The sequence below is a fragment of the Plutella xylostella genome, chromosome 12 (genome assembly GCF_932276165.1).
Source record: "Plutella xylostella chromosome 12, ilPluXylo3.1, whole genome shotgun sequence".
NCBI classification, from domain to species: Eukaryota; Metazoa; Arthropoda; class Insecta; order Lepidoptera; family Plutellidae; genus Plutella; species Plutella xylostella.
This window is the reverse complement of record NC_063992.1, coordinates 8,518,056-8,543,826: the sequence shown is the minus strand read 5'-3', so window position 1 is coordinate 8,543,826 and position 25,771 is coordinate 8,518,056. Positions and strand designations below refer to the sequence as shown.

At 36.1% G+C, this 25,771-nt stretch overlaps 1 protein-coding gene across 2 annotated transcripts; it reads left to right on the top strand.

Moving 5' to 3' along the window:
- The first annotated feature begins 4,315 nt into the window (after positions 1-4,315).
- Positions 4,316-24,029, top strand: LOC105385202 (ATP-binding cassette sub-family G member 1). 2 transcript variants are annotated; one of them, XM_011555538.3, is made up of 8 exons: positions 4,316-4,545; positions 16,774-16,952; positions 18,895-19,203; positions 19,413-19,987; positions 20,549-20,737; positions 21,477-21,878; positions 22,001-22,101; positions 22,802-24,029. In XM_011555538.3, exons 2-8 carry the CDS (start codon positions 16,810-16,812, stop codon positions 23,300-23,302), a joined length of 2,220 nt encoding a protein of 739 aa, XP_011553840.3. In that variant the 5' UTR covers positions 4,316-4,545; positions 16,774-16,809; the 3' UTR covers positions 23,303-24,029. The 2 variants fall into 2 exon arrangements, with proteins under 2 accessions (XP_011553840.3, XP_011553839.3); XM_011555537.3 differs by lacking the exon at positions 4,316-4,545 and adding an exon at positions 9,737-9,886.
- Positions 24,030-25,771: the final 1,742 nt, after the last annotated feature.

The following is a 25,771-nucleotide window of genomic DNA, read 5'->3' as shown; positions in this document are numbered from 1 at the left end:
AGATTATTGGAACTGCACCATATTGACATATGACAATATACGAGTATTAGGGCTAATAAACAAATATTCAAAATTTTATAAATGTTTATGTACCTATGTACGTTTATATGCCTGTTGGTATGTATGTTTGTCCACGCATATCTCCGAAACGATTGATCCGATTGTCACTATTCTTTTTAAAGTAAAGTCACTAAAGTAACTAAAGTCACCGACATAGCTCACCGAGTTAGTAAGCTTAAGTGGCAATGGGCTGGTCACATCTGTTGAAGAACCGATGACCGATGGGGTAAACGTGTTCTGCTGTCTTACTCCCAGCGATGAGTCGCTGATCCACCACCGCACATTTTAGACTCACAGTTTGCTGTGACGACACGCAAGCCAGTCATTGCACACAATACAATTTTATAGAGCGACATCTCTTTTTTTTACCTCTATTCAAATACGAACGCAACATCGCCCTGACATCGGCGCGGCTACCGTTTCAAAAATAATTACTAGTTGTTTTTAGATATATTTTCTACGACAGCGATAATTATATAAGATAATTGAGATTATCTTTAATTGTATTTTTCACTGTTTGTAATATATTTAGGTAGGTACGGTAATTATTTCTCACCGTAGGTAAATCCCCTTTTAAGTTGGAGCGCCGCACTTAATAAAATGGATACAGGGACTAAAAAAAATATATTATAGTCTCAGATGTCCAGACTCGTATTGAAAAACTGCCCAGCCCAAAAAGGTTTGTGATCTCTGATTTGTCTAAAATTGATAACTGTCAGAATTCCGTAAGATTACTAATAACAGTGTAGATGGAAACTTCGTGTGGAAATAGAAATCATTAATTATGATATTCAGGCCTAGTTTCACCATAGGTACTCGGTTAGTTTTCCTGTAATGTTGTAGGTACAATATTAGTAAATAAATAAATAAAATAAAAATTATATCAAGGGATCAATTGTTGCCTTTGGCACATCTGTCAAGAATTCAATATACAAATTTTATTTTAGATGACACTTTTAACAATGTAACAGGGGTGTCAGTGATCTAAAAGACTATGGTGAAACTAGGGCTATTTATTATAGGTACTCGTATTAAAGTATCAGTCATTGGTGGAAACCAACGGTATGGTTTTCAACGTATCTGTATCGTATATTCCCGTTGAATTTGTTTTAGAAAAAAAAAGTGTTGTTTCAAGATAAAATTATCACATTTCTTTAATTATCTTTACATTGCAAATATAAACTTATCTTGTACCTTGTGATATCAAACGGGTGCATTGCATCTATGTACTTACTTAAGTATATCAAATATTATATGCAGGCATAAAGGAATATTATGTTTTGTAGACAAAACTAGTCATTTTTTTTTAAATTTCTGAAAAATATATGAGTATTAACATCATCATCAATATTATCATTTCACCTATTCAAGTCCCCATACTAAAAAGTTAGTTGACCTACAAACGTAGTTGTATAGTATGTAGAGTACCACACAGCTTTACTTAATATTGGTAATTATTTTGCTGCCTGATGTTTATCTGTATTAACCTGACCCTACCTCATTATTTTAGGTCAGAGAACGATGCTAAGCTGGTTATAAAACACGGGTATTCCTATATATTTCATTAAAAAGTAGATAGGTAAGAAATGTGCATTATTTTTGACTTATTTAATTTAAAAAAAAAAATCTTTTTCTATCATACTTTTATGGATGAACAGGAAATCTGATGTAAGGTTGCTGTCGCAAAACAAGTGATATAATATTTTTATTTCCGAAGATATTTTTACTAGTGAAATTAAAAGTAAGTTAACATATGTATGTACCTATGTAGGTACTTACTGTACGCTGCTACAGCAGTTTGTAAATTTTGTATACTTACTACCAGCGTTGTGTAAAGAAATAAATCCAATAAGTAGGTGCCAAAAAAAAACCTGACTCACAGATCAGTTCTTAAGAATACTTACGCCTTCCTTTTCCATATAAGCTGTTTCAGTGCGTTCGAAGCTAGATGGATGGTTGCAAGCTGTTACATATTGCAGTAGGTCGACCTGTAAGGCCAGTGCGGTCATCGACCTCAGTTATTTCACTGCTGTAGTTAGTCACTCAGGTTAGACATGAGCAGATTGTACAGTCGAGACTTGGGCCTGTTACCCTGTGTGAAATATTCAATGAGACTTAATATACTTAAAGGAAATATTTTATGGTCTACGTGTCTCTTAGGTGTCAATACTGTCAATATTTGTTTATGTTACAAAGTTTCAAAGGTCTAAGCACAAATGCGAAGCCGAGCATTATAGCAACCTTTATACGAGTAAATGAGCCCTCGTGGAAACTTGTGAAAATATGATGTATGATGATGATGTATACAGGATGTACCTACTCATGTTCATGACACTAAAATATTGATTGCGATACAAGTGAAGGCCTAATTAAGATCTTGGTTTGCTGGTAGAGTACTTTATAACTTTACTCAACATTTTATTTTAGCATCAGTGTATTGCATAATAGGAGTATACCGTAGGTGTTATGCGATTTATGCTTTGCATTTTATATACCTTCATACATCGCCTTCATAACGTTACAAATTGTTAGGTACAACGCAAACTTAGTTCCTCGGAGTCCTAAAGAACCTAGGTATAAGACTATATAAATAAAAATATTATCAAAATCACCACAGCTCTCTAGACGGCACGGCACTTCACTGCAATTTAATTTATGGCTCCAAAGTATAGTACTTAAGGCTACTTTACTTACCCCGTGATGTATATGAGTTTTGTGTCGGACTGTACCTAGTTAAACCAAACTCTTTATGACCTAGAACGCGATAGAATCAGAACGAAGACTAACGGCCTAGATCCGGCCTAATAATTACCATACTGAGAGTTTAAAACATTTACATGTTCTTGAAGTATTCCAGTCAAGTACATCAAGTTTATAGTTGAGCCCTTTATTGGGTCAGTTTGAGAGCATTTGCTATGCTATGAACTAATTGGCATAATGTGCTGATTCTGAGATCTACTAGGTAGGTACTAATTAACGACTCGGTTAGTGTCAACTCGAGAAGTTGCCAATACTAGAGACTCAGGTCAAGGTACAAAGTCAGGGATTTTTGTGATGACTAATCGTAATGGCTCTACAATTTACCGATCCTACATCGATATTTCGATGACGTTCAAGTAACCGGCTGTTGACTACGTAGTCTACGTACGCAGCTGATGCGTACACAAATCTTTCTGTTTACTAAGTACATTAGTTCGTAGGTAATAATCATTGACCATAAAACGGGACACGCAAACAACTAGTATTGATTGTTTGCTTTGTAAATAAAGACCTAACCGGGTGGTAATAAGTTTGAGATTCATTCTACGAATAGGAAAAGTACTTGGCGAAATAACGAAGGCAACAACACAAGCAGTCGACGTACCCAATCGATAAGTTAATATTTTACGTAAGAACTGAGGGCAAAGGTCGGATTGTGACGGAAATAGTCAGAGTGCCGCTTATGAGGGACCAAATTGGATCAAGCACATGCATAGGCGAGTCTATTCCTAGATGGCATAGGCCGTCTGGTTAAAATAAGATAGTTAAAAATTCTAAGCTAAAGTAAGCAGTGTACGGAAGTATCCGCAGTGGCGACGCCAAAAAGAAAAGCAGTGGGAGAGAGCGGGACAGACTCATTGACTGAAATCGATGTGAGGTGAGACGGCGCGACTCTCTCTGTTTCAGCCCTCCGAGTGCGCGTGTACCGAGTTTGCACCCACTCAAATGTTTAGGGCACTTTCGTTGGAAGACGAGACATGTGTATACTTTGCATTGAATTCACGTTCAACAATGAATCATAATTAACCTTTGTATGAAGAGCTAAGTTTACAAAATAACCGCTACATTATCTTGTTTCTCAATTTTTTTGTAAGTTAGTAAATAAAACTTCCGCAGGTAGAGATTTTACCGTGGAGTCCTAAACTCCGGATTACTGTTAAGCCTTTACCAAATCCGTGTGTTGACTGCTGGAATAAACGCAGCCGCAACAAAGGCGGCGCGGCGAGCGTTAAGATTGACAATCGATTGGCAACGCGAGCCAACAACATTAAACAGCTGCTAGGAGCACAGTGGGCCAGCTCCACGGCGCAATCGCCTTTGTTGCCAACAATACTCAGACATTGCCACATACGCGGCTGCAGACTGACTCATTTAGCTCAGGAGGTGATGCGGGGCGTTTGCGACCGTACGGTGTAGGAGACAAGGGTGGGCCGGGCAGCACTGGCGTGCTTGCCCCGCGGCTTGTACCAACAGGGAGGCGAGTTCGTTGTCTTTGTCAGTCAGTAGCACATGAGCAGTGTCGGCGCGGCCACGCACACACCGTGCCAGTTCACTCTAAACGAGCACTAGAATCAAATTTTTATTCCGCACGTAAATTTTAACAGTCGGTAGAAAAAAGTTTGTATACTTGTAATTGGAACTGTGTCTTAGTTATCAAGTGCGACAGAGGTGTTCAGTATATGAGTTGGAGGATTGGATTCCCGCAGCCTCCTTTGTCAGCCTGAGGTTTGTTTTTCTTTTATTTTGTCTGTTTTCTTTTCCATACTTAATATAATGCATCTGGTACATAGTAACGTTCGATAATGAGGCATATCGTAGGTGGGTAGAGTCTAGTCTGCATTGATCTGTTGTTGAATGGGAGCCTGAAGTTTCAGCGTGTCGTAGCGCCGTCGAGATATTTCCACGTGAAAACAAATATGTTTCATTAATTAAAACTTACACATGCCATGTCTGTTTTCAGTCGCTGAATACAGCATTCACTCTAATGACTGTTTTAATTGAGCGAGTCATTTAATAAGGGTTTTATTCCTATACAAGGTCGTTGTCTGCGCGGTGTGCGGTCCACTGGAAACTCATGAACCCCCTCCCATTAATAGGGGTTGTATAAGTCCAACTACATAAAACTTGAAGTTAATTTGGTTGTAGGTAACTACAACAAGTCTGGATATATAGAAAATTTCAATGAGCGTTCCATGTAGAAACGTACAATACCCACATAATTATATCTCTACATTTTTTATAGGAAGTACAAAATACAGTTTACTGAAAAAATACGATGAATAATAGATATTATATAATATACCAAATAGGCATATTTAATGCCAATATTTTTATTATTAGTAGTCTAATATACTTGTTATGACTGAAAGAAATATTATTATTTTTTTAAAATATTGAAAGTGTAATAAAAACGTCAGATTTTCTGAAACGACCGCCTGTCATTCTTAAATAACAAAGGAAGTTTAACGATCATAATTTAAAAAATGTCATTGATAATACGAAAAATACAATTGGGAAATCTAAGAATTACGTCTAATACTCCAAAAATACCTGCATGATACTCATTTCATTCCTAAGAGAGGGTAAGTGTCCTCATACCGACCTGTTACACGTGGCTAAGTGGCCAAGACAGAACACTTCATCCATTTTCATTCTTGAAGAAGCCTCGTCTCCTTATAGAGAACGAAGGAACCAACATAGGTCAGTCTTAGTAACTTTATGCTGAAATTGTGCCTGGTTATAGACATAGATATATACCTACATACACTTGCTTCGGGAAACCGATAATTTAACCAGTAGGTAAGTGGCAGACAAACCTGACCCCCCTCGGAAGCATCGTTACTACGAGAGGGGGGGTTAGGTTTCTCTGCACTTGACCGTACCAGACGTAATTTCTAAGGTAATATCTCTATGAGATATAGGATCAAACTCCACTGTCCTTCTTGGGACTAAAAAACATACATTATTAGGTAATAATGTATTTTTTTTACAATGAGATTCCTTATCTAGCTACTAATAATAATAGGAGGATGATGTCAATTTAAAAAAAATATGCCCAGTAATGGTTGAGGCCGCTGCCGATGACTCTGTGGTGGGTACTTGTAGCATATTATAAAATAACTGATTATCAGAAAAGACATTCGTGATCAGAATACAGCTCTGCTCTTCTATGCTTTATATGACTATTTAGAGACAATTGATCATCATTGATCATTATTTAAAGACACAATTTGTCAGACTCTGTGACGCACGAGCTTAGGAGCGCGATCACAAAAAAGGCGAAATAAAATAAAAAGTTCGATTCGCAGCGACACCAATAAAATAAATGTTTTTTTTTCTTCTCAGAAGAATCGGGTGAGTACATTTCCATGAAATAAATGTAAAGGTTAAGCCTGAGGAAGTTTAGTTTGATAATAAAATTCAGAGTTTCTCATCTAATATAAATTATGTCAAAGTTCAAAAAAATAGAGAGATCGATTTAAACTCTTCAGATTAAGATGGCAATTAAATTGCAAGAATTATTAATATTATTAAATTGATATCACAGTTTTTTCATGATCCCATTAAAGTTTGTAAAAGTAATCCACTAAAAACGATTTAATTTGGAAAGGTATCTTTCAGGTTCTTCAAAAAAGAAGGATAGAATGCATCTATGGATATATGGAGCATTCATGTTTTTTTTAGGAATGTATGTTTATACCTTCCTAAATGAAATAGACTGCTTATGATTTATGATAAGTTGGCGATTCATTGGAAATCTATAGAGGTATATGATGTACTTAGGACTTTTGCAGCTTTAATAAAGTTGTAATAATTTTCGTCTGTAAATGTTAGGCTTCAAATAAGCACACAAAGTACAGTATATTGGCTTATATAATCGAGAGCTGTGCACTATAATAAATGACGTGGAGCCCAAAAACTTGGCGTTCTGCCCACCACGCGGTCAGCAGCCGTTGGGTTCAAATTTGCACTTTATGATTTACCTCTATATGGGTTTATAGATGTTCTATATTCTGTTATATACTTAACTATGTACAGAACGCATAATTGTAGGATTTGCTAATAAGTTTAGCCAAATCTCTCTACATTTACATAATAGGTTTCAGTTTTTTTAAATAAATCATAATTATGTTTGGTATTATCAGTACAAAATTACATAGGTCTGCAGTGATACACAGTTCAGTATGATTATTAAAATCTGACTGACCGATAAAACCAAGTGAGTCTAGGCTGGCTCCGTTTCCTTCCGACTATGTCTTCATGACGCACGTGACTACCATTTAAATCTATTAGGTTTTAAATTAGGAACGCAACGGAACGTATCGGGCTCTAGGGCAGCTCTTAATAATACTGATATATCTAACGTGTAGATCCATTGACCCCACTGTTTGTTCTCTATTTTTAAAGCGATTGCGTTGTGTGAAACGACGCCAAATCTGTAATGAAATGAAATAATGGTTTATGCTACATACTAGTGTTTTATGTGAGCCAATAATGATTTTACGCATGTATTTTGAACTTAAAATTATACTTTCAGAACAAGAATACTAGAATGACCTTATCAATATATTTAATTCGTATATAATTGAACAGATCAATTGGCATCAATACATATTAAATATACCTATGTATCCTAACTAATATTATAAATGCGAAAGTAACTGTGTCTGTCTGTCTGTCTGTCTGTCTGTCTGTCTGTCTGTCTGTCTGTCTGTCTGTCTGTTACTGTTTCACGCCAAAACTACTGAACGGATTTGAATGAAATTTGGTATACATGCGGTCTAGACCCTGGGAAAGAACATAGGCTACTTTTTATCCCGGAATTCCCACGGGAAAACTTTTTAAGGCGAAGCGAAGCTCGCGGGAACAGCTAGTAATTAATATTTATAACTAATTATTCATAAATTGTGCATAATGAGTACTAGTATAATTTAATCAGTTTGAATTTTTCGAATTTTTCCTTTATCACAGGTTGTCCATGTGATACCTATAGCTACGGACACATACGGGTACCTTATCGGAATACTAAACGAATATTCTAACATTGGTATCAAGGAAAACTAATTAAAAATTATGACTGTGGTAAATATTCTCATCAATCTTGAATTAAAAAAATCATTATGTTCTATGATATTCGTTAATGATTCGATCCTCTATTTTACTATTTTTGCATCGCGTTGGAGTGGACAGCGATATAACATAGTACGGGAAATTAAATTTGTCCCTACATGATCATTAGCAGAGGAATGCAAGGAGATAGGTAATTAAACCGACGCTTTCTTGTTCAACATAAAACTCAGGTCAGTCCATGCATTGTATGGGGTCAGTAACACCACCCAACAGCAGATATTATGTAGTGGTCTAAGCCTATGCCTACCTTTGTGATGATCTGCTGATATTTGCCTTCTGCTGGTCATAGGCTATTCAAATCCTGCCACCAAGTACCTACTTGCAAAGGTATAAATCTTCTTATCCAACCGGAAGAAATCTATGTTCATTTGTAAATCTTGTTATGTAAAAAATAGATTACTTACTTGTAAGTATAGCCTTGTGTTTATGCCATCAATTGCTCTTTGTATGTTTTCCTGCACACGGTGTGCGACTTTCAACACCATTTGAGTAGTGAAAAATAACGTATTTTTGTGTTGTAACTTCTGTGAGAAGTTTGAATTTTGAATTTGAAGACCGATTGGTGTGAAAATCTTTTACTAGACCCTCACCATGATTAGTGCGATGTTTTTGATTCAAGAAGCGGCGAGTAAACGTCAATTTGTATGAAGTGACGCGGAAGAGACGGCACCAAGTAGCTGCACTAGCTACGCGCTTATGCATACGTTTTTCGCGTTAGATTTCACTGCTCTATCGGTAATGAAAAATCTACACTAAGCCCTCTGTAGGCTTCAAATTATGTACTTACCCAAGTACTTTGTGTTTGTACGATATAGTCAACTATCATCTAACTACTAATAAAAGACATTTAATACAAAAATGCTTAGTGATATAAATTTAACTGTTTCATTGTTGTGCGGCACAAACAGTGACTCACTCCATCTGGTTGAATGACCTTCAACATCGCAATGTTGTTTAAATTCTGTTGCATTAGCTACTACCGGTTTCTCCTTATAATAACTGACATTATGTAATACCTACCTTCTATTGTTAATATTTTACATTAAATTCAGCATAACAAATATTTTGTTAAATATCCCCTGTGATTTTTTAAATATTTTTTTTATCGAATATTTTATTTATTTGATCACGTTTTGGTGTTCGGTAACTTTATGTATACTAATAAAAAAAAATGCCGGCTGAATTAACCAAATAATATAGTAGGTATATTGTTTCCCTCCTTGACCTTATGGCAATAAAACAGATATGTACCTACCTACATATACATACCTTTGAAATTGGTGTTGTAATTATTTAACAAGTGTATTCTAATTAAGCGGCAATGTATAAAACTATAAATATTCAAAGTACCTATATTTATTTTTATGTCAAGTACAAAAAGTTTTTTTACATACTTGCTCAAGTCATAATAATATGTGCTAAGTATTTTATGACACCAGCAGTTTAGTTGGCTCTTCTATGAGATTCACATCATGGAAATAGGAAATACAAACTTATTTATTTCCTATAAGATTGCACTTGGGAAGAAAGAAAAAAAAACATGTTTTTTACACTTAATTTTTATGCTATTTTATAGAATCTTGTTAAAAAACATAAAATGCTTATTAAAAGCCTTTATTGTCTGTCCCAAGTCTCATCCTAATTTTAATCTAAGACGGAACCCTCAAAGTTTTTCACAGATTCTGCTTAAAAAATATTTGACAAATGTACCTAATCAATTTAATGCAGGTTTTTTAGGTATCTGCCTAATCGAGGAAAAAGATTAGTGTTAAGTTATAATTCATTAATTAGCTACATTTTAGTTGCTATAATATACGCTTAGATTACGCACTAAATAGAGTTTATAGTAAGCAAATGACCTTTATTATTGTGACTTTTCTTGACCATAGTGTGTAAATTTCTGATGATTTCTTCAGTATCAGGAACATTAGTACAGGTATTTATATTCACTGATTTTTTTCTGTTTAATTTACCAACGACTAAAAATACCATTTAAATATAGATTCCTATTTAGGCACCTATGTTTAGCTTTTGCAGCAGTTCTCACCAGGCGAATTTAGTTAAGTATAAAATAAAGTAGGTACGTTACAGCTAGGTTCTGTAAAAATCATCGAATCCCTTTCGATTCGAATCCTCATCGATGTTTGTCAATGTCAAAAAATGAAATTATTCATTAAAGATTTTGAAAATAGCATAAACACTTATAAATACACAATAATAAGTTCATAAAATAGGCACGTCAGTCGTATGCAGCCAGATAGTTGGGCTAAAATACCACCGAATGGATACCCGATAACGACATGGATACCTTTTGTAGAAATTGAAAAGAGAAGCTAATTGACAGGGATAGGTGAAAAAACTTATGGTGAAGAATAAATTGAGAAAAACCTTTGAACTTCACGTTGCTTGGTTTTATCGTTGGCTGCTAATCTGTTCTCGGAACACACCAACAGATAACCGACTAACTGCTTATCGCAAATCTTTAATCACGGCTCAGCACTTTAATTCTCTTACAATGTTTCAAAATCAATCATTATTTATCTATGCTTACTTAATTGTATAAGTTTACGATAAGTAAAGTATCCAAGTAATTTTAGACGTTTTTTAAAATAGTTTATTTCACTTTTTAATTTAATTAGGTAATAATTTTTTTTTAATACATAGATATTACATACATACATAGGTACCTACTTCATTTAATTGATAAAGTAACAATACTGAGTACTCTACAATAAGTATAAGAATTGTAAGTACCTCAGATGGGTTAGTGTAGAACGCATTGCATGTCTCAAGGTTGATTTTAACTTGGCAGTAATCATTATATTATGAGAAGACCAGAATTTATTTGATAATTCAAATGATAATGCATAACTGATGACCCCACTACTCTAAATTCCCAATCCAAACTAGTACAAATCTACAAATTAAAATAAGGAGGGGTCTATAAAAGTCCTTATGATTTGTGAAGGGTTAAATAGGGTTCAGTATACTATAGGTTAAAACAATGTTTTTTTTCTGAATAGATTAGATTTTGAGAAAGTTAAATAATACCAGTGTCTTATTATTTCTAACGGAAAATCTTAAAACATTGCATTGTATTAAAATAGGCAGCAGACGTGAAATGATTTTTTTTTAAATCATGTTCATAACATTCTGAGTGTAAATAACTAAAAGAGGTTATTATTTTATATTTATTGTACAGCCATGGCATCCGGGAGTAGTAAAAAGCCGATCTTACAAAAAAACATCCATCTTCATTACATATTACAACGACAAAAAGTAATTACGTCAAGCACTGCGTAGGTAAAAATATTATTATTACTTCAGAAAATAATAAGGCACTCTAGAGCTTGTAAGCCTTAATTCTAGATTTAAAGTTTCATACTTGCTTTTTCCACCAGCTTCGAGATTCCCCTGTGGGAATTCCGGAATAAAAAGTACACATAAACATTCCTCTAAAAGAACACTATAAATAAATAAAAAAACGCGTTGAATCCGTTGTGTAGTTTTTTAAGATCTGAGCAATTCATACTAGAGACAGATTGCTAAATTGCCTATACCTTGTTTCACGGGGAAAGACATCTGATACAATCAATAACTACCCTTATTCGAATGTAATAAGGGTCCTGTCAGATGTCTTTCCTCGTGAAAAAAGGTATAAGGGCTGATTTTTCAATGGTCAGATAAACGCTATCTGACGAATAAAATTGTAGCTGTCACTGTCTAATACAAACATTCAAACGTGACAGCATCAGAATTATTCCCCAGATAACTCTTATCCTGACCATTGAAAAACCCTAAGGGCCGATTTTTCAATGCTCAGATAGACAGATAGATAGCGTTTATTCGACAGATAGCGAAATATTACATTTTTCAAATGTCAGATAGAACTTATTCGTCCAATAACTCAGTTAACTGGAGAATAAATCTATCTGCTGCTTGGGCCGCCAGATAGGGCTTATTCGATTGATAATTTGACATTTGAGTTATTGTAAGTTCTTTTTTGCGTTTATACCAATTCTAAACTACCGAGCGCAGAGAATAATCGTCATTTTCAATGGATATTTTCGATGATATTGATGATATGGCGATCGAAGAAGAGGCAGTAATGAACGAATATATTAATCCATTTGAAAGGAAAGTCACAGTCGTCAAAACGAGGCCTGATCATTATAGTATGGGGGATGCAAAAGAATTTCATCGCTGAAAGGCACCAGACTATATAAAAACATTATGTTGATTTATTTTCAATCATTAATTTTATAAAACAGGAATGTAGTAGCACTTCCTTCTTAAAAAATATTAAGATACATAATATAGTTTTTCATTTTACGATAAGTAGGTAACCTATGCTATACATATATAAGTATCTTTTTCCCATAAATAAATAAATAAATATCTAAGACATCTCTCCTTGGCGGGATGATCTTCAATGTCCAGTATTGGACTGCTATAGGCTGAGGAGAAAAGAGAGAAACCATCCAGTACTTGATAATAAAACATAGGTGTTATAATTATTTCTTTCAGTTTTTATTTGTTAATTCTAAATTAAGGATATGTTGAATGGTAATGTTGGAGCAAATGCCTAACACCTTTTCTTCTACATCGATAAATGGAGGTGCATTTGAGGGCCCACCTCCAGTTTTGTACTTCTCCTGCCTTTGCAGGGAAGACTTCTTCTTCATTGTGTTTGATGCCCTCGTACTTTAACTTAAGGGTCATGGAAAACCATGAGCGGACACTTGTGGTTATACCACTGGAGCTAAAAGAAAACTCAATTTTCTTCCATGCAGTCTCCTTATCTTTATTTGTTGCAGCATCGGTCTTTTTTTTTCTATGACATGTTTGAATTTATCTACCAAACTCACTACACAGTAACTTCAGCATTATTAAAATTCGCTAAACGCTCTCTTTTTTGTGAAACCATTGTGATTCAAAAATAACAAATTTAAATACCAAAATCAAAACAACCAAACAAAATAGTCAGTGATAGTGATAGTTGACACTGACAATTGAAATAGTAGTCTGTCCTGCTTTAGCACTAGTGTCTGCATATACTTGTTTCATCTCTCCTGAGTTCAAATAGAAAAATCGGTAAGATAGTTATCTATGGAATAAATCACAATTGAAAAATGGTTTAGCAACTACCAGGCCGATAAACAGCCAGATAAAATTATTCGTTAGATAGTTATTTGACCTTTTATCCTGGCATTGAAAAATCGGCCCTAAGAATAAAATATTATTCGTAGGAGTAAGCAAATGTAATATTATGTGTAACTGCAAGCCAGAGCAGATTGAAGAGTGAAGACTGATAAATGAACAAAGATACTTTTCAATTGAGTCGATTCTGTCCGATCTATTAAATTGAGGTAATATTCTCAATTACAGCTGACCCCATTTCAATCAATGTATCCTTCTTCAATGTAAAATGAGTTTAAGGCTTCGTACCCAGTAGACAAACTGACGAACAGACGTTGGCTTGTTGCAAAGTAATTACATATATTATATTATGTATAGGTACTGTATCTCTAGTACGTCTAGAACAGGTTTGATAGTTTGTCGAAAACTATAAAAGTTTTTGATTTCTCACATACAAAGTGGCGCCTCTAGCGGAAACTATTATGAAGCTTTTGACAGATAGATAGATGACAGAACCTAAACTTTTTTAGCTTTCGCAAATAACAAAGTAAAGTAAAGTAAAGTATATCGGATATTTATTTGGCAGCTAGCGACATATGTATGATATCAGGCGCAACGAAACGTCCATACAAAACACACAAATAAGTTTTTAAAAGATTGTGTTCAATTTTTAATTTTATGCCCGTTTAACAACGCATTCTATCGAGATCGAAGTATCGATATGACGCACTGACACCGCGTAGCCTGCAATCGCCACACTATGTGGTTGATCGTTATCGTGAAACATTACGAAACTGAAAAAAGAAACGGTACGGAATTTTATTACTTAGCGGTACTGTTTTTATTGTATTTATAAATAGGATTGCTTCGTTCTACAGATTAAAAGTTACGAGTCAGCTAAAAGTGTTTACAAAAAGTAACTTTCAAATCAAAAGCTGAAAGATTTTAACGTGAAACCGATACCTGTAACTATTTCTTCGCGGCGAGTACGCCAGGTAGTAAGACAAATAGGTTATCGTAACTGCTGAATAAGTATGTAGGTATCGAGTACAATCTATAAAATAGGTAAAATTTAAATGGAGAAATGTATAGAATCCTTAATTCTATATACTCGTATATTGAAGGCTCTTCAGCTCACTGGAGGGGAAAATTAAAGTTCAGGGAAAGTGTAGTGACCAAAATTAAGAAAGACTTAGATAAAGTACAGTAGGTATTCTTTATGTGTAAGTACCTACTTCAAAATACTTTGTTATTTTATTAAATACACTGCTTTAATGATCACTTGAATCTGTATGTTACATTTGTAGGTTATCTTTTTCTAGGGCGCTTTCATCATCCGTAACCGAAATAGAGGGAGTGTTAAATCTGTATATGTTTGTCAGTACACAACACACGCAACAGCCAATCGGATGGATCGATTTGACTTTGTTTTAAAAGGCGAATTGATTAAGACTGTAAAGTTAAAAAATGTGTATGTCGTTATGAAAAGGGAAGTGTTAGCAAGTTAGTAAGTAGGTACTTATTTATACTCAAATAGCTATTTATCAGGTAAAAAGTTAGCTTCGGTTTGCAGCTGTATGTTTTCTCATCGATTAGAGATGATTAAGTGATCCATGTCGCCTTTGTCTGTAATTGGTTTTATAAATGTACTTAGTTGTCTACCCCTTTTCTATTATAGGATGTAGATATATGTATACCTACCTAAATGCAGTTTAAATTCTAACGATTCACCATTTTATGATTTTATAGGGCAAAGTGCTGACATTTATGAAAAAAAATATTACAAACTAACTAAGTAGATAAAGAATTCTAATTTTTTGTTAAAACAAATGTGATGTAAACTGTTACACAGGTTAGTTGAAACTCTGAAAGTAAATTAATATTGCCATTATAGCGTACACGATAAATACACCGGGTTGATGCTATTTGAACCGCTGACTATTAGAATTGTTAATTATGGACGCCGACTTAGGCATAAACATTATGTAAACTATGTTTAATGTTACCAAAATAAATAGCTTCATAGTTATTATATTTAACACTGTAAACAATAATAAAACATCTGAATAAAGTAACTACCTATACAGGGTGTTGCAAAAAGGGTATACTAAGCCTTTAACTATTATGTTTATTATCAATAGAATATTATACAGCTACTACGTAGGTACATTGTACAATAAGCATCGGTGGATGCAAAAATTTCTCACAGTGCTTTTTGTTGTTGTTGTGTTAATTCACTTTTCGTCTTGTTGTTTGTCTCGCGTTATACTACGGTACGTAGTATTCAATCAATTTAATTACTCGACCTACCTACATTAATATGTAAGCCCTTGACTATTATATCCATAATTGACTAGATTGACCATTACCAACAGAGACTGTGCTAGATTCATACATCAAATGTATTTAAAGGCCAACAAGTAGTGTGTACGTACATCAAACTTAAAATGTACTTATCAAAAATGATATTTAAATGAGTTTAAGTATTTTTTATTTATTCTTTATTGAGTAAGTACTTTACTACTGCGATGTGACCTGTAGGTTATAGTGTAGGTACACTGTTACATATTATTATCGGAATCGATTCTGAAGACAGCTAGCTATCTAAAATTTGCGCAGTCACTCAAAATTTTATGTATCTATTTTGAAATCGTTATCCTTGGACTAATGAACCTACTTATTACAATACGTATAGTGGAGATAAAAAAGTAGTAAGTAGGTATAATTTTTGAAAAAGTCGGGAATTGTCACGGATACTGTTGGTTTATTTGGTATTATTATAAAGGAGGTGAAAACCAGAAAGAGAGCCAACATCGACCAGACTTTATCGCCTTGTTTTAACATTACAGCTGATTGATTGCCTGTAGTATGCCTACATTAGATTTTCTTTTTTTCGCAAACATGTCCTATTATGAAGAAAAATGATACCCGAGATTATTAATAAAACTATGACGTAAGTTAGTTCCCTACGAGGCGAGGCAACTATATTAATAACCTTTGGAAGTACCTCTGTAAGTTCAAAGTTCCTTTGTTGTAACTATACCTAAAAAATATATTCGAATATGTTTATGTATAATATGAACTATAAATATCTACAAAACTAACAATAACATAGGACTTAAGTAAACGAAAAACCCTTATTGTAAAAACCCTTGTCAAATATATTCAGATAAAATGTAATTTTTGGTAGTTTAGCCAGATCTTGCAGAAAGCGGTTTAGTAAAGACAACTTGGTGATTTGGAAACTGAAATAATACATTCCGATTAGGTCGGGTTCAAAGTATACATAAGTGATAGGTACTATACATAGGTACTTATAGTGTTAAACTCCGTAGGTACGTGTGTCTACTAAATAAGTCGGTAACTCATCTAGTAGCTCGTATGACTATTGAGAGTATTTATTGTTTTAAGTATTTATAAAGCAGTAATTTTCTTAATAACAGACTTCGAATTTAGGTGTTGCAAAAGGGCTCTCTACTAAGACTTGGAAAACTCGCGAAAAAATACTTTGATGGAAAATATAGGCTTTTTAAATAAGTATCATTTTCATTTGTTTATATTCTAAACATTACAATGACTTGCTGAGCCTCCCCATTTTGGCTTACTCTACCACTTTTGCAACATCTGTACAGCTGCCTGATAACAAAGGAAGCATACCTTAACCACCATCCTCGCTCATTCCAGGGCTTCACCCGCAGCGCGCACGATGTCGGCTCGTCGATGACCAGCACCATGGAGTCCAAGGGCACGCAGATCCACCTGCCGCTGATGGGCCGCGGCAGCAAGGAGTTCAACGACAAGGTCACCTTCGTGTCCAGGTCCTCACCGCTGGGGGAACCGCTCAATAATGGACAGATTGTCGGGTGAGTTGGACTTTTCTTCTTCATCCTATGTTAACCCACTTCAGGGTATATGCATCCTCCATGCTACGCCAAGTCCCAGGGACCTATGCCAGACTCATTATTTTTGGTCTAGCTACTTTCCTTCGCGATTCGGGATAATAATGACAATGTGATCGGTAAAGTAACGTAAATTATGGGGTCCCTGCATGCTGGACCTCATAGGTTTAGAGAGGCAGAAATACCATGACTTGTCACGAAGCGGCATAATTTATATTGCATCAGGCTTCGTATGATGTGGCCGGGCAGTATAGGTTTAATCATAGGCTGGTATTGCCTATCACACGATTTAAATGACTGAACACTGGTGGATAGAGTAGATGTGGAAACCGTAGGTACATAGATCAAATATGTATATGCATTTATGTCTGCTGTATGTATGTAATGTATTTATCATCGCGTATTTCAGAGACGCGTAGACGACGTGGTCTCGATGGTACAGTCAGCTGCATAAGTAGACTCACAAACTGCCTATTCAATCATTGACGGTTTGTTATGTAGTCAGTTTGACAAGGTACAAAAGTGTATAGCTACTTATGCAGCTGACCGTACATACGAATGTACCACCACTGCTAGACGTCATGCGTGTTTGATTTGATGACGAGAAATATAATGTATGCTTTGCACGTTATTCAAGCACTTTTAACTTCGGTTCGGATATTAATAGGTAGGTATAATCACGCACGCAGCTGTGACGCTGGTTACAACTTAGTATAAATAGGTTGGTATTAGAGCAATAAACGGTTCCTAATTAAAATGCCTCTGTAGGTATACCGTATAAAACGCAATAAACTTGAGCATTCTCTAGCTACATTTTATAAAACAGTATGCCACACAGCAGTTGGTATTTTCGTTGCCAGTATTGTATAACAAGTTACGTGAACTGAGTTCATATCTAAGTGGATGTCGGTTGGCCTGTGCCTATTTAGAACCGCCCCTCAACATGCAATGTACTTATTTTAGTCGGTTTGTGTAGCTCTGCTATCTTCGAACAGGCATAAGATTCAGTTTCACTGATAGTATTATGTCTGTATCTACATGATTAGTTTTCTTTCATGGATACCTAGTGTTTATATCGACTACCTATTGTTATTAACGAATTTCGGAGTCATAGTCTTTTTCCGATAACAAAAAAATCTTTTATCGGTTAAATAAGTATATTTGATTTTTATATAAGCACAGAATATTTTTAATAATTTGTTTAAATTAATTATTATATTGATGTATTGTATATCACAGTAGAAAACAGCAGTGCACCTCTTACGCAAGCTAGTACTTACGGATTAAGTACTATTTATATTGTAAGTATGTTATGTATAGCATGACCTTATATCACATAGCCTACCATCTAGATCTGCTATTATGTACCTACTCATTACTTACTATCTGAGCTGGCTGTTACGTAGACCGGCCTACACTACGCGTCTACTATTGGCATTGTGGGGATTTCCTTGGCTGAGTTCCAAGTGCCATCCAACTTCAAACATTTCTCCGTTGAATTCCCACCGAGGAATACCGGGCGGCTCAATAGGCGATTATGAAATGTTTTCAGTTGCTCGTCGACCTGTGAATGCGTTTATGAAATCGTACATGTTTTGGTTTGCCTCGCAGTTATTTGGACATAAACATAATTAAACATTATGCAGTGTTTTCTAACGCATTTTCAATCTTATACAATAATTTTACCCACGATGACCAAGTCTTATAAATTTTATCATCATTTACCTTTGATTGTCCACTGCCAGACATAGGCTTCTCCCAAATAAGTATAGTGGCAAAACAATCTGTTCTCATCATAAATAAATGATATGACATCCATGACACGATTTAATAAATCTGCGACCCACAAACCACTCCCTATATTGGTACCTCCGATGCTAATTTAATCCCCTTTCGTCTATTCCAGTGGCTCCCAGATCAACTTATGCAACGGGCCAGCCGGCGCGGCGTGTATAACCGGGCTGTATCCGAAAGTGCCGAACGGATATGGAGACAGCAAGAAGCCGATGGCCTCCTTAACTCACCTGCCTAAGCGGCCGCCGGTGGACATAGAGTTTTCCGACCTCTCGTATTCAGTGAGCGAGGGAAGGAAGCGAGGTTACAAGGCGCTGCTGAAGTGTATCAATGGGACCTTCCGGTCGGGGGAGCTGACGGCCATCATGGGGCCCTCGGGCGCCGGCAAGAGCACCCTCATGAATATATTAGCCGGCTACAAGTGAGTATCGATCGCACGCCATACTTGCCCGCCCTTAACCTTCGCATTCAACTTGCCAAGTTATTCAGTTTCTATGTGGAAATCTCGGATTATATTTACGACAAACTTGAGTGCTATATAGGTATTATATAATAACTCAAATTCTTTATTTGATTGTAAACCCTTTTGTAAAGAACCTTCTTCTAATATATATATTTTTTCATTTGCAGAACATCAAACGTAAGCGGATCAATTCTCATAAATGGGAAAGAGCGGAATCTGCGTCGCTTCCGCAAGCTGTCGTGCTACATCATGCAGGACGACTGCCTGCTCCCGCACCTCACCGTGCGCGAGGCCATGTTCGTGGCCGCCAACCTGAAGCTCGGGAAGGACATGACGAAAAACGCCAAAAAAATTGTGATAGACGAGATTTTAGAAACCTTAAGCCTTGTAGACGCATCAGACACTAGGACAATAAATCTTTCTGGAGGCCAGAGGAAGCGGTTGTCGATAGCGTTAGAGTTAGTGAATAATCCGCCGGTGATGTTCTTTGACGAGCCCACGTCGGGTCTGGACAGCTCGTCGTGCTTCCAGTGCATATCGCTGCTGAAGTCACTGGCGCGGGGCGGGAGGACCATCATCTGCACCATCCACCAGCCCTCGGCCAGGCTGTTCGAGATGTTCGACTACCTGTACACGCTGGCGGAGGGGCAGTGCATCTACCAGGGCTCCGTCACCGGCCTCGTCTCGTTCCTGTCCAACATGGGCCTGCACTGTCCCAGCTATCACAACCCTGCCGATTATGGTGAGTTTTACTATCTATTATATTTGTAAATTTATTCATTTAATTCTATTAAATGTATCTAAATAAATGAAACCTACTACATAAATACTTAATTATATAGTAAAAACTATATTATATTGTATTTCATGTGGCGCATTAGTTGGTAAAACTATGGTATTATGCCTGGCCGTTATTTTTTTCCGTAGCGGGCACGTCATTACACGTCAAAGAACAGATGTTATTAGTAGGTGCTCTTTAATTAACTTCACCTGAATATTAATCCGACAAGGTCCCTGTGCCATATAGCCATTTGAGGGGCTTATTTCCATAAATAATTGTGCTCTGGTCTTGATTGCGCCCGAACAATGGCACTAGGCCAGGCCTGAAGAATTGCATTGAGATTAACACAGCACTGGCAAAAAGTGGGTGCCACAATGTACCTCTGAGATCTTTTCTACTATAAAAAGTTACTGTTTATGTAAATAAATAAATGCTCCTACAAACCACAAAGCCATAACCGTCACAAATCAAATTGATTCACTAACTACCACATCCTAATCATGTAACCAATCTCCTCCCCAGTGATGGAAGTGGCGACGGGCGAGCACGGCGAGTGGGTGCACAAGCTGGTGATGGCGGTGAACAAGGGCAACTGCGGCCGCGCCCAGCCCGCCCCCGCCGCCGCCGCCGCCGCCCACGCCTCGAACTATAACAACCAGCCGCCCAAGACTAATAACGCTCAAAAGGCGGAGACTTTAGAAATTATTGTTGGTGAGTTTCCTGCATACTATAAGCGTCCAGCTATCGGTGTTTTACGTATCATCATCATCATCAGCCAATAATCATCCACTGCTGGACATAGGCCTCTCCCAAGGAGCGCCACAACACTCGGTCCTCGGCCTTCCTCATCCAACCACTACCCGCCACCCGCCTAAGGTCATCAGTCCAACGGGCAGGAGGGCGTCCCACGCTGCGTTTGCCTGTTCGTGGCCTTTTACGTATCGTAACAAACGGATTGTCCGGAACCGGAAACAGCGTCGGCAATGCCTATGAAGTGAACGCAATTACCTGAATTTGTATACAAAGAATACTGTTTGCGATGCGTCCGTTTCGTATGATGCGGTGGGCGCTTACGTTTAATCTGCAAAATCAAGTGGGGTTTAACAAAGACCACGGTTTCTCTAGTGGAAACTATGAACTGGACAATATAGGAGTGGTGGCCGGTAGAGATATAATGAGGAAGGACGAGATCTGTGTGTAAACCTAACATCAGTCAACCGATAGTGGCTATCGGTTGAGTGATGAATAAGTTAGGTGCTTGCTATCTTTACATGTATTCAGTCACATTAATCCAATTTATGTCTTACGAGATGCATATCCATATATTTTTACAATCGAGTTGATATTGAGTGGGTACAGCCCAACGCTAACGATACCGCCATAATATAAAGATCGATGATTAATCTCTGATATATATATTGTTGTAACAGTCATCATTCTTTCATTTCAGACAAACCAACCTGCACTGTGATAGACATGTCCGAGCCTTCATCTATGAATACGGAGAAGCAAGTAGCACTACCGAACGCCACCAACCTAGCACCTGTTACATGTACAACGTCCCTCTTAGACTCAAGCGAAAGTTTCTCAAAGAAACCAGTCAAAACTGGATTCCCCACATCTGGCTGGAAGCAGTTCTGGATCCTAGTTAAAAGAACGTTTAAAAGCATCCTCCGAGATCAAACGTTGACGCATCTGAGATTGTGTTCACATACGATAGTGGGGCTGCTCATAGGTTTCCTGTACTACGACATTGGGTCTGATGCCGCGAAGGTCATGAGCAACGCTGGCTGTATCTTCTTCACTGTGATGTTTACTATGTTTACGGCTATGATGCCAACAATCCTTACATGTGAGTATTCAAATTTATTTGTTGTGTATTGCATTGTGTTTTGTGTTTTGCTTACATGAAGTCTAGAAGGTATATAAATCCGATGAATTTGACATTAATGTTTTGTTTTTTCTTTGTTCCAGTCCCAACGGAAATGAGTGTATTTGTAAGAGAGCATCTAAACTACTGGTATTCACTGAAATCATTCTACTTTGCTAAGACGATCGCGGATTTACCATTCCAAGTAAGTAACTCAGACAGTGTGTTTAAAAAATACAAGTTACTCATCTACTATTTCGATATTTATTTCTTGCGCCATGGGTGAATGATTTATTCTCAAAGTTTCTATGGCATGAGTATTATTGCAGCTGTTCGTGTTCAAACAATTAATTGGCCCTTTCGTAACACGTGTTGTATTGAAATTATACATATTATCTTGTTACCACGAGGTGCCTATCGTAAAGTAATAATTACCTACTAGGTACTAAAGATTACGTTTGTCAGGAAATGAATATGCAAATGATAGATGGGTGATAAATTACATTTTGTGAGGCTTTTAACTGCAGCTTACGTTAATAATGACACAGATTCATATCTTTTCAATCTATAAATACATCACGATCATGCTAATCTTTCACTACATATTACATATGAATTTTTGACTAAGCCAAGCTTCTACTAATGAACCACTGAGGCATGAACCCATAAGTAACGAATTAGACACACTACTTACCTACAAGGAAATATCGTTTCCCTAATAATTGATCTATAAGTGAACATACAAAAATCTGTTATTTTGTAGCCATCCAAGTAAATAATATATTATAAGTAGGTCTAATCTACAATAAAATATGTCTTAAATAAATAAATGAAAATTTGAGATGCGCGTATGGATCTCTGTGTCCAACGAACAAGTTTCACTGACCTCCTCAATCTCTCCACAGATAGTATTCAGCGGCGTGTACGTGATCATCGTGTACTTCATGACGGGGCAGCCCATGCAGACGGACCGGGTGCTGATGTTCACCACCATCAACATCCTCACGGCGCTGGTGGCGCAGTCGCTGGGCCTGCTGATCGGGGCCGCCATGAAGATCGAGACCGGCGTGTACCTCGGCCCTGTCACCACCATCCCCGTCGTCCTGTTCTCCGGCTTCTTCGTCAACTTCAACGCCGTCCCTGAATACTTCAAGTGGCTCACGTATCTGAGCTATGTTAGATACGGCTTCGAAGGAGCCATGCTCTCCGTGTATGGTTTCGATAGGGAAAAACTACAGTGCTCCGAAGCCTATTGCCATTTCCGAAGTCCAAAGAAGTTCTTAGAGGAAATGACGATGGATAAAGCCAATTTCTGGGTCGATGTCGGTGCTCTGGCTGGGTTCTTCGTATTTATTAGAGTAATCTCCTATTTAGTGCTAAGGTTCAAATTGAAGATGATGCAATAGATGTAGCACAAGAGAACTATCGATTCGGTGACGAATCGATGACCAAAGTTGATATTGAAAATGATGTCTGAAATTAAATAGGCTATATCGGTTTTATCTTACAAATCGTTATCAATAAATACTTAAAGTAATGAAACAGTACTGTATGAGTAATGAAAACAATAAGTAACTAGATTTAGGAGTACGATTCTGAGAGTTGGATATAGTTGGTAGCGTGCATGATATCCAGAATATTATGATGGCTTGATCTTAATTATGAATTTATTATAAGATAGGTTTATGCTTAGTTTGATAACGACAAGTTTTGTAGAATATTGCGCCCATGACATCGTAATACTTATGCCTTGATCTTTAAATGATATTCCCTTACGTATATAGGTTATGGAAGATAACGTGAATGTATCAAATTGCCATTTAATGTTTGCGAGAGTACTTAATTGCTAATTAATTAAAGACTTCTCAATCTAAACTGTTTATTTCTAGATGAATTAACAATAATATCAACCAATGATGTTGTTGTTTAGTCTTTTTGTTTGTAAACAACACTAGAAACATGAAATGGCAACATTTGCGGAGTCTTGAACATCTCACTGTACTCAACATTACTTACTTACTTAGAGTTATATTCGAGAACTTCTTAGATTTATTAATTTTGAAGGTTTCGGTAAATCTTTTAGGTAGTGTTCCATTGAAAAGTATTTATTAAATAAAGAACTGTGATTTTTTTCATGATAGTTTTATTTTATTACTCCTTGTTATATCCATGATAGCGATTTAAAAAAAATAGACGTTAAACTACATTTTACCATTGCTATTTCAGAATCTCTACCTACTAATCGTTATACTTATAAATAAGCAGAAACTATGACCAGCTATGACCATTTATAAATTTAATGATCATTAGTACAAGATGGTATTCTTACACGACACACATTACGATTAGTAAGGTAAGAGTTCAGCTTTTGGCATACTTAGTACGCAATGATCACATTGCATTCAGTATTCTTTGTATAGAAATTCACACAAGTGTGTCCATTTCATCAGCATTGCCAACGCCATTTCTCCATACATTAATGACAATCCGTTTCGTCCGATACGTACGATACCGAAAATAATTTTTCCATTTACTGCCATCTATGAGGAAAATCTGGAAGCTGTCGGTACCTATAATTTGATTGTAGAAAGGAGGTCGCTTGCCGCGGTTCAATGTCTATCCTTCATGGAGTACGTAGTACTCTCTTATTCCATACTCCCCTCTCACGGTCACGATGTATCCAACTCACCAACAATATTCTTCAAAATATAATAAGTAACTACGATTCATTAGAAATTTCCATTATGGGAATTAAAAAGGTTTCAAAACTGGAAACACTACTGCAAACCTGCACACTTTACGGCAGACTGCCTGACGCTTGATCGTGAGTGGAATCATATATTATGTTATGATCATTATTCTTCTTGAAGTGCCTACGTACCTATCTACAATGCAATAAACGCTAGGCCGTTTTCATTCTAGGTCCTAATTTCACGTGACTTTTTATGGAGAATAATTTAATCTACCTATGTACTTAGATTTTTTCATGAATTTCCAGAAGTGTAAAGCTTCTTAGTTTTGGAATAAATAATTCGGCTTTGCGACATTTCGATCGACGGTCGCACATACAGACTTACAGACAGACATGAAAATTTATTATTCAATTAAAGTTTGATCAATTTGATACAGTACACTCTGTAATAGTAACACTTGAAGTACTTAGTAGGTACCTATGTAAATTTGCAAACTTTGTAGATGCGGCGAAGGTGATGCTTTCTGTCTGTCACATAAATATATTTGTTCGGAAACTTTGCTCGACTTAACTGGTTTTAGTGTTCTTTCCCTTTCATTGGATAAATTTCTAATATTTGGTCACGTCCAATAGAAAGAGGATTGGAGTTGTTATTTTGAGTATAATACTATTTGCTCTACGATCTTTCTGAGCTTATTTGGTGTTTTAGGATTACTACGTCATATATATGGTAGATGGTCGGGTAATTTACTGGGTTATAAAAATAAAATAAAATAAAATGAAATGAAATGAAATGAAATGAAATGAAATGAAATGAAATGAAATGAAATGAAATGAAATGAAATGAAATGAAATGAAATGAAATGAAATGAAATGAAATGAAATGAAATGAAATGAAATGAAATGAAATGAAATGAAATGAAATGAAATGAAATGAAATGAAATGAAATGAAATGAAATGAAATGAAATGAAATGAAATGAAATGAAATGAAATGAAATGAAATGAAATGAAATGAAATGAAATGAAATGAAATGAAATGAAATGAAATGAAATGAAATGAAATGAAATGAAATGAAATGAAATGAAATGAAATGAAATGAAATGAAATGAAATGAAATGAAATGAAATGAAATGAAATGAAATGAAATGAAATGAAATGAAATGAAATGAAATGAAATGAA

What these genes read in the sequence shown, in the direction of transcription:
- LOC105385202 (XM_011555537.3), top strand. Translation starts at nt 9,854, where the DNA reads ATGATTTCTTCAGTATCAGGAACATTAGTACAG. An exon ending in TATCAGGAACATTAGTACAG is followed by an intron (nt 9,887 to 16,773) that starts GTATTTATATTC and finishes CGCTCATTCCAG; the next exon opens with GGCTTCACCCGCAGCGCGCA. An exon ending in TCGCGGATTTACCATTCCAA is followed by an intron (nt 22,102 to 22,801) that starts GTAAGTAACTCA and finishes ATCTCTCCACAG; the next exon opens with ATAGTATTCAGCGGCGTGTA.